Source organism: Schistosoma mansoni, chromosome 1 (assembly GCF_000237925.1).
Source record: "Schistosoma mansoni strain Puerto Rico chromosome 1, complete genome".
NCBI lineage: Eukaryota > Metazoa > Platyhelminthes > Trematoda > Strigeidida > Schistosomatidae > Schistosoma > Schistosoma mansoni.
Genome location: NC_031495.1, coordinates 8,094,274 through 8,104,547, shown reverse-complemented (window position 1 = coordinate 8,104,547; position 10,274 = coordinate 8,094,274). Strand labels below are relative to the sequence as shown.

Genomic DNA, 10,274 nt, shown 5'->3' with positions numbered 1-10,274 from the left:
GTTTACTTAGTCGAAATTACAACACAATCTTTCTATTCAGAAAACCACTACATAGATATATATACACACACACAATGTTGTAAAAGACAGGTAGATAGAACATTGGAAACTATTTTCATAATCTTGAGGGAAATATTTCAGAAAAATCAAATTCTGATATCATATCAAGTGTCAATATTCCTCAAAATAAATTTATCTCTAGTGGTATTCCTAATGAATGTGACAGGTGCCTCTCTTCCGTGCATAGGGGAATATAAAGACTTTGAAGTAATAATAAGTCACGACTAGAAAACAACTACGAATTGCAAGGTAAAAGCCGTCAAAGAGTTTTGTGCGTTATGGTCATTTCGCCGAGCATTCAAATGCTTTGACCAGATTTTTCGAATTTTATATCCTACCTATGTAAGCCCACACTTAGAGTATTGTATCCAAGCAGCTGGCCCACGTCTGATTATTGATACTAACTCGAGCATGTTCAGCCTGTGGGAACAAAATTTGTGAAGGGTCTTTCTAAATTTCTTTACGATGAGCGCTTAAAATTCCTTCTCCCCTTGTCGCATCGTACCCATGGAAGCACTATTCTCTGTAAGAGTCTTGTGAAAATACTTTGAGTAAAAATATATTTTGTTTTCCTGTACTGCATTATAAAGTGATACATTATTATTTGTCTACACTTATGGCTTATCAAGTTTTTCGATGGGTGAACCCCCTCAACATAGTTGGACACTAACCATGGTATGCAAATGACCTACTAGGCAATTCAGTGAAAAGAGCATTAGGACTCATATTTTTCATTTCTTATCATCTCTAATGGTTGAACGACGCTTAGTTATGATGCAAATTATAAACAAACACTTTACAATTCAAATAGAATATACTCCGGAATGCGCATGATTGACGTCGTGACGGAGTTATGTTTGGTGCGAATGGTTGATGAATAAAATGCTTAGTAATAAATTCATTCGAGTAATAGACTTTTTGTAGTATTTTTATTTAATCCATATAAAATCTGGTACAATCGGGCATCAGAAATAGTAAGCTCTATACAAATAATTGCGTGTAGGCTGGACTAACTAAGAAACAAAACAGAGCATGTTGGCTAAGTATAATATGACATTCAATTTATTTCACAGAATCGATGTTAATGATGGAAATGTTATACCGTTGCCAAAGTTCTTAAAATAGTCAAAATCGTTTTGATTCTTTAGGTAAGCTCTTGATATTAGTTTGAATAAAATTCAATAAAATTCACTAGTGCGAAGATTTAAATCCCATTAATAAAGTATATGTTACGTATGCATAACCACCGCCTACCTCTACGAGAGATGCTTGATAGTGCAGTATTAGACTGGAAGAAAACTGATAAGGAGAGCTAGTCAGCAGAAGCGTAACGAAAAGGTCAATCGTTGGTAATCATATGTCACCTAAAGGACAAGTGCATTTCACTGCCTAAGAAATGAGCCAAGTTCCTAAAGACAGAAGGGTATATATATGAATGAGTATTTGTACATTTGATTCGGTAGCTCAATACACTTTCTCACTCTTGTGTTCTCGTTCAAGTAGTCAGTTGGGGGGTTAACGTGTAGCACATTCAATATCAGTATCAGGTTTTGGAAACTGCCTTTCACAACAAAAACCAGGGGAAGTCGAACACAAACATGACATTAGTTCATCCAGTCACTGACTTCTGTTGGTCTGAGTCATATTGGTAAACGCACACTACCTGGTTGGCGTCCACATATTAACTGTGATCAGTAGTTGGAGACTTCGTATGACATGGTTCAGCATCAGTCACAATTACGTAAATGTATTGACTCTTTATCCTTCTCTAAATCTCGAACTCCAGTACTCTTTCTTCATTACATACTTTTCCAGTCTGTCTTTTCAGAACATATCTCCAAGGTTTAGTAATTCTTTTTATCATTTCTACTACATTATTACTATCTGTTTTGTTTCTTTCATTTCATCTTGTTCTAATGTGGTATGGGGACTTGGTTCGATGTACATTGTCTGTGACAGACTATGTTGATAATATCTAGCTGTTTTTACATTATTAGTTATAAATTTATTACGTTTTTAGTAAAACTTTGGCTGAACACGCTGTAATCGCTAAAGTCAATGGAGAATTGTGGGATTTATTACGCCCCTTTGAAAAGAATTCTAGCCTCGAGATTTACAATTTTGATCACAAAGATGGTAGGTTGTTTTCTGCTTAATTTTCCGGTAAAATTTCATGAGTTTTTCCATAGAACATTTTGTTAATTATCAATCGGTATATTACGGTTGTCGCATAATGTATACTTCATTTTAATGTTATTTTGTAATCACTTGAATTTTAATGCTGGTTATAAAAAATACCATACTGATCTATATTTTTCGCAAAATCTGCGATTAGTTGTTAGTGCTGCTGAGAGTATCAAATACCACTGGGTTGGATTCAAGAGATAGTATACAACATTCCTATCACTTGTTTTCTTATTTTCTGTCACCTCAATTCAGTAGTAATTTGGGACAGAATCTTTCTAGGATTTCATCTATTGTTCATATACTAAATTGACTCATCTACAAACTAATCGGCCTTAAAGTTTGGCAAATGTTATGGCCTATTCTATGATCTCACAATGTTTATCCTGTTCAGCTCTAAATTTTGTACATTCATATCACGCTAAATTATCTCGTCTATAAGTGTGAAAATAATCGTCGAATCGTGACTTATCGGTTAAAGTCCTCAACTTTCATGGATTCATATCCTGTTCCATTTACATATTTGAAGAGTAAAGTAGGATAATTAGCTCATAATAAATATGTGATTCTGGATATTGTGCATAAAACTGTATTAAATTGCTATTCTGCTATATTAGACTTAAAATTTAGTCACAATTGTTACTGATCATCATGAACATGAACTTATGGGTCTGGTTAGTATGTTTTGGGTACAAAAAATAATGAAATCAATTCTGGGTTCAAGGGAAATTTCCCATTCGATTTAAAATACTGATTTGATGTACCAGTTGTACTGTTTTGTAAATTTAAACCAACTATTCAATCTTAAAATTATCTAATGGCAGTCTTGAAGAATTTTACTGGAATCTTAAACTCTCAAAGTTTCTCATCACTGAGTGAACTTGATTGAAGAGCCATTAAAAATAATAAAAAAACACTGGATAACATCTGTTTCGTCTTAGCATGGGACTCTTCGACAATGTACGTCCAAGATCTTACCAATGATTAAACTTAGGACTTAGGACTTACATTAAGCGCTTAACCGCCATATCACTGAGTTAGTATCTACAGGTCTGAATGTCCTAGGTCCAATGGCTAGTTGAGTCGTGGATGCGTACTGTTAATGAGTCCTACGTTATTATGAATTAACTGTCCAGTGCTTCCTTGTTTGTAATTTTTGTCTAACTAAAGTCAGTTTGTTCTATGAAATTTCAAATTCAACGATCTCTACAATATCTTACAACAACAGCGGTAATACTTAGTTTTTCAAATTTATTTGTTGTTTATTTTAAGGTCAATATGTATTTTGGCATTCATCTGCCCATGTTCTCGGTGAAGCCTTAGAACGTTGTTATAGTGGACATTTATGCTATGGACCACCTATTGAAGAAGGATTTTATTATGATATGTGGGTCCCTAATCAGTAAGTTTACAAATACTTCTGTAAATCAGAAATTACTCACCTTGTAAATTTTGATTTTTTGTATGAGAAGATATTAAGAAGTGTTGAAGAAATGTTTGAGCATAAATTTATGTATTACTGTGACTTGAATAAGTTGTTATTCGTAACAGGGTATCACAAGCATTTCTTTGGTAAAATGTAGTCGTGATCACTTTTCTAGTCTCCAGAATTGTATTATACTTATTCCTAGTCATACTGTTACAAATAAACGGTATTCATTCTAGTCACCAATGATTCTCATAATTATTCATTATCAATATACTTTTTATGAAATTATTGCTAAAACAGTTTCGTATTACTTAGTTATTTACCCTAAATCCATGAGTAGTACGTCAACGGATTTGGATTACTTTTATATAGGTCCTGCTAATCATGGTCTCTTTCTCTCAAATCATCTTTCGACCTGAGGAATTTATTAATTAATATACCTGAGCACTGACAATTAGTGATCCCCTAGTTTTGATTCTTTCTTATTTGAAGGTTTGTCAAGCATCTCTCGTTATGCTTTGCTTATTTATCTAATATATATACTAGTTTTAAGTACATAGTCTACGAAAGCGTTGACTTTGAAATTCGAACAACCAACATCAAGATTGATGTTTGATAAAACCCTATAAAACAACCCACTCATTGTTGAAATGGATTTGTCGACAATTATTCATTCAATGTCCAAAAACACAACAAGAAATGATTGAAAAACCTTAAAATAAGAAAGAACCAAAACTAGGGAGTCACTAATTGTCAGTGCTCGGGTATATTAATATTTATGTATGAACACATGCTTCTTACTTATTTCATTCTCGAAATAAAAATATTCGGAAGTCCATACAATTTACGTTTTTATTTCAATACTTCCTTCTAGACAACACTCTGGTCTTCGTCCAGAAGATCTCTCTATTGTGGAAAATGTGTGTCATAGTATTTGTAAAGAAAATCAACCGTTTGAACGTTTAGAAATGAAAAAAGAGGATTTATTGAAAATGTTTGCCTACAATGAATTCAAATGTCGGATAATTCACGAAAAGATAGATACACCAACTACTACAGTTTATCGATGTGGTCCTCTTATCGATCTCTGCCGTGGACCACATGTTAGACATACCGGTTTGTTCTTATATTTTGAAAATAATCACCTCAGTTTTCGATTAATGAATATCGTAGAGAAACTATTCATCGTTTATGATGTATACATTTATATTTCTTTAGATTTTTCTGCAGTATATTTGACACTAACTGTTATTACTGCGATAGGATTCACCAATGAGAATTCTACAGATTTCCATGTAGGTTAGCGTTCTGACCTTCAACCAATTATGCTCTTTGACCTATCACGATGATTCTTAAGTTTGAGGCTGAGGTAATTTTAGCCCCCGTTGGTCTCCCGATATGTATGGCTTTTGTCTTCAATCTTCAGTCTGAAAAAGTGGATACAGAAGTAAAGCTTCTATCACGATATTCTGGTCACCTAATTTATTTATCTCAAACCCCTTTTATCAAACCTCAACACACCCTGAAATCATACTTTACAAGCAATTATGCCGTAAGCGACAGAGAACGGATCAAACGGTATATAATTAATTAACGATAATTAAGGAATAGTAAAACATCTAACAATAGTTAGCAGGTCCACTGAAATATAAGAATATAATAATCTAATGTAACAGATTGTCTAAATTTATATCTCTCTCTTATAATTCCATAATACATTAATACAATAATAAGACTAGTTACGTTATATCAGAACCAGGATTCATAACCCAGAATCGTGAACCAGATTAACACTTGATAATACCTAATGCAACGCAATTACAAGCAGTCACACTCAGTGAGTTCGGAGTAAAAATCAATGACAGGAAGTGAAATCACATGTTTAGTAGTCAGTAGGCTAATTGGCTGTTTGTCCATGCTCAGTGACCAATCATGTTTCACTTTCACTACCACATATCAATCCAATTATCTAAGAATTTTACTATAGATGGGTATAAACATCTAGTTCAGCAGAAATGAAGAGAAATAGACGTGGATTAAAGTGGCAGTTATAAACTACTCGATGAATAATAGATGACTTAGTTTGTACATGTGATTGTGCAAATTTTCACAGTTCGAATTACGAACTGGTCTTAGCTAGATCATCATTGAAAACTTGGAAGCACTGGATGTGGGTTTCGTCCTAAGCACTGCGCATCCACGACTCCGCATCCTGGAATGGAAACCAGTATCTTCGGTTTCGCACTCAAACGTTTAACTTCTGCATCCAACGGTTTTAATGTCTAATTTCAATCAATTCAAAGTACTGAACAACCCTCACCCATAAACTGTGGTGGATAACCTTCTTATACCCGACACGGTTGAACTTCTTTAATCACGACTTCTCACTAGAACTTCATGAGTTTCATATTGGGACGAAACGCCTATCCAATGATTTCAGGTTTTTGACAAGTTTGCTAAATAAACGTTCCTTCCTATTTCCTAGCCGCTTCTAATAATCTCAGGATAAATCTGCACGGCAACTTGAATACAAGAGAAAAGATGTGACGTACAAAAAGGACGCTTTGCTTCAAACTTATTTTGTTCACAGGGAAACGAGGGTATTCATAGAGTTACACACGACCTTGGGCTTCTAGAAAGTTTTGGGGTCATATTAAATATAGTAGCAGTATAGGTAAGTATTCCATCATAAACGTAACTCGTGACTCCTCACTTTCTAGATGTTTCTAAGATGCTTCTACTAAACTCTGATTGGATGAAGTGTTTCTAAGTGTTTTCTGGGCCCTTATGGACTTTTCTGGGTAATATTTTAAAATTGCGTAACAGTTTCCAATGGTGGTCTAAGTAAAATCATTTGATGATTTAATCTATGAACATTCTACAATTCCAACAAATCCCTGTATACAAATTACATTTGCATTTTATGCAATCATAAATTATCTATTGGTCTTTCTAGGTTGCATAAAGGCTCTATCAGTCACTAAATGTAGTTCCTCTTATTGGGAAGGTCGTACGGATGCGGAAACTTTACAACGTGTCTATGGTGTTTCATTTCCAGATCCAAAACGTTTGAAGGAATGGAAACACATTCAAGTAAATTGATAATAATCTAAATTAATTTTGTTTTTATGGTAAACTTTCAGTTAAAGTAACCTGTTAATGAATTTTATGTGTACGTATGTACATTATTGGATTAAGGAACATAAGTTGCCGAAAATTTTCGCTTTTCATACAGACTTTATGCGTTCCGTAAACTTATATTTCTTACAGCTTACTTATATTCAAATTATGTGATGAGACTTTCAAAGATTTATAAATTATTAAATACATTTGTGTTGTTCCTGTTGTGCATCTCTAAATGTCATTTTCATCGCTTTTACAATGGTTTTTGACACGTAGAATGTTTACTTTTGTCTTTCACTAAATGGTGTATATGTTTACACTCGATTATGTTTGTTGTAATGATGATACTACTACTAGTAAAACTTTTCTTATCAGGAGTTTTGTGGAGATTTTAGTAAATTAATAGTTGAATTCATGAATCAATTAAAGTTAGACCACTATGGAAAACCTGGAAGCACTGGACGGCCGTTTTTTTCCTAGTACGGGGCTCCTCAACAGTTCCCACCCACGATCCCGCTTGCAGGATTCAAACCGAGGACCTAAAGGTCTTGCGCGCGACCGCTTAACCTCTAGACCAGAGTCGGCATTCAACGGTGTTGATGTCTGACCTCAACCAATCCATGAAATTGCGCCACCATCCACCATTGTCTTGAGTGAGTTACTATCTCATAACAGTTCCGGTTAAACTCTACTGAGGTTAAGCGTTCGCGTGCGAAACCGATAGGTCCTAGGTTCGAATCTCACGAGCGGGATTGTGGATGGGAACTGTTGAGGAGTCCTGTACTAGGACGAAACGGCCGTCCAGTGCTTCCAGGTTTTCCATAGTGGTTTAGCTTTAACTGACTCATGAATTCAACTATTAAGACTTTCCTTATATGACGTTAAATCAACTCAAATAATTGTAATAATTCATGTGTATTCAGATACCGTAAAGTAGAAAATCAGGGTACGATGGATAGACAGTTAGATATTATCAACATAGTCTGTCACAGATAATGTACCTCGAACCAAGTCCCCATACCACATTAGAACAAGATGAAATGAGAGAAACAAAACAGATCGTAATAATGTAGTAGACATGATAAAAATAATTACTCACTCAGACCAACAGAATTCAATGACTGAATGAACTAATGTCATGTTTGTGCTTGACTGCCCCTAATTTTCTTCCAATCTACTTCTGCACTCAGTTCCCTTTATGAATTAAAATAAAGCCAGAACGAACATGGATGCCTAATAATACGAATTCATTATATTTCGTAGTTTCTCATCAGCTGCTTACAACCAAATATGTGTTAAAATTTACAATGAGGTTAGATATGGTGTGAAACAATTGACATAAGTGAATTAAAATAATTGGGATGTTAAAGGTTATCAATAATAAATATATATATGTGTGCAAGAACAGGTCAGAGGTCATTTTGTGCTAGGATGAAATCATATGAAGGGGTGGGTGATGTAATAACTGACCGGGATTTGAAGGATTCACATAATTTAAGGGAATTGAGTGAGTGGAAATGTATGAGTGACGGGCTGCTTTAAATGTTTATAAAATAAGAACTTATTAATCGAAGAGCAATTTAACAAATCGAACATTAACAAAATAATAACCAAAAATTGGTTTGAATCATTAAGTAATAGTGTGGTGTGTGCTACTGATGTCAACAGATATAAGTAGTATGTATCATCAATCCAAAGTGAAATGCCTGGAGGCAGAAGGTTAAGAAGATTAAAGAAAAGAGAACGAGAACAAAGAACGATTGGTGTGGAGTCGAAGGAACAATGAAGTCTGATACGATTGATTGACATTTTGCAAATTAAGTATTTACTGTAGAGTTCTCAGATTTTCTAAGTTATTCTGTAATTTTGTGTCCAAATTCATTCGATTGTCTTAACTTGTATCCTGAGGGAACAAATGGCGTATGAACCAATCGTTGGTCACCGGCTACCATGGGACTGCATCTCCTCATGATGCTCCACTGCCCTGTGGATCAGATCCTTAGGTCAAAGGCTCCGGGTGTGGCCCCCTAAGAAACCACCTGTTTCAGTTTGGGCACCTGGGCAGTATCACAGCCCTCACACAAATCAAATGAGATTTATGTGGCGCATATATATATCTGGTGCCACTTTGTACCAATGTTTATGTGTTTAAATAAATAATAAATAAATAGATGAAGTGGTTTACATTTTAAATTCTTTTTACTACCGAAGATTTTTTTTATTCTAAGTGAACTATTCAATTCAATATGTAGTTTTTTATACATCAGATTAAAAGTAGAAGACTGCACATAACTGACTTTTGAAAACTATTGATCGCATTCTAGACCGTTAATTCAAGAATCTAGTCTGTTAAACGCTCATTATTTAATAACTATTAGTTAGCTTTTTTCATTGTTCATTCAATATACTGATAAATCAAATCGTTATGGTCATAAATTTTTGTTGACTTAGGTAGTTAAGACATGCGTTATTCATACCTAACTAGTATCTACACTAACGTGCAGCGATGGCTGTCGTAAGATTAGGTTAAAGAAAAAATAGGAATGACAAAACTAAACTGTGTCCTCAGTACATGCAAGGATTAACTATTAGACTGAGTTAGATCAATAAGTACAGACTTCCTAGTTGAAATTTTCTGTATAATATATAGTCCATAATTTGTCGATTGATTGGAGTTGTTGACCAACAAATTTTAAAATCTGTTGGTAGGGCAGATGCTCTCTCTTTATATTGTGCAAAGTGTCATTCTATATTTTAGATTCTTTGATATCATTTGTTTATTTTGAACCACATTTAATATGTCCAACATTACGTTACAATTAATATTATCTTGTCTTTCTTCTCCCTGTTCCTTCTTGGGTTAGTTTTCTTTATCTCTGTGCTGATGTGAGATGTAGTACTTACTGCGGGTTGGACCTGTACACATTCGTACCTAGTCTTACGTTATCAGTTATTATAGTAATAATTGAAGTTTTAGACTATATTTTCTGTGATTATTCTTTTGTTTACATTAGGAAGAAGCAGCTAAACGTGATCATCGTAAACTTGGAGTTGAACAAAAATTGTTTTTCTTTCATGAATTATCTCCTGGTAGTTGTTTTTTCTTGCCTGCTGGTGCACATATCTACAATACATTAGTTTCATTTATTCGTTCTGAATATTGGAAACGCGGTTTTCAAGAAGTAATCACTCCAAATATTTATAATTCTGCATTATGGGAACAAAGTGGACATTGGCAACATTATAGTGTAAGTTTTTCATTGTTGTGTTTTGTTTATCTATATCAGTAGGGGGTTTTTGTGGAGATTTAGTATTTTCATAGTTGAAAGCATGAGTCAATTGAAGCTAGACAACAAAAGAAAACCTGTGAAACACATGGACTGCCGCCTCGTCATATTGAGTGACTTCTCATCACGGCAAGTAAGGTTTAAGCAGATATGCATTAACTCTATATCAGACTAAAGGCAGATTGCAAATT

The 10,274-nt window shown here is 34.3% G+C and overlaps 1 protein-coding gene across 1 annotated transcript in view; it reads left to right on the top strand.

Moving 5' to 3' along the window:
• Positions 1 to 10,086, top strand: part of Smp_123990 (putative threonyl-tRNA synthetase) — a gene marked incomplete at both ends in the record, with an annotated part of 13,796 nt that extends 3,710 nt beyond the window's left edge. Inside the window, 5 exons of the mRNA XM_018793137.1 lie at positions 2,081 to 2,196; positions 3,517 to 3,646; positions 4,548 to 4,789; positions 6,630 to 6,766; positions 9,811 to 10,086. Coding sequence (XP_018647680.1) covers positions 2,081 to 2,196; positions 3,517 to 3,646; positions 4,548 to 4,789; positions 6,630 to 6,766; positions 9,811 to 10,086 — 901 coding nt within the window. The remainder of the gene's footprint in view (positions 1 to 2,080; positions 2,197 to 3,516; positions 3,647 to 4,547; positions 4,790 to 6,629; positions 6,767 to 9,810) is intronic.
• Positions 10,087 to 10,274: the final 188 nt, after the last annotated feature.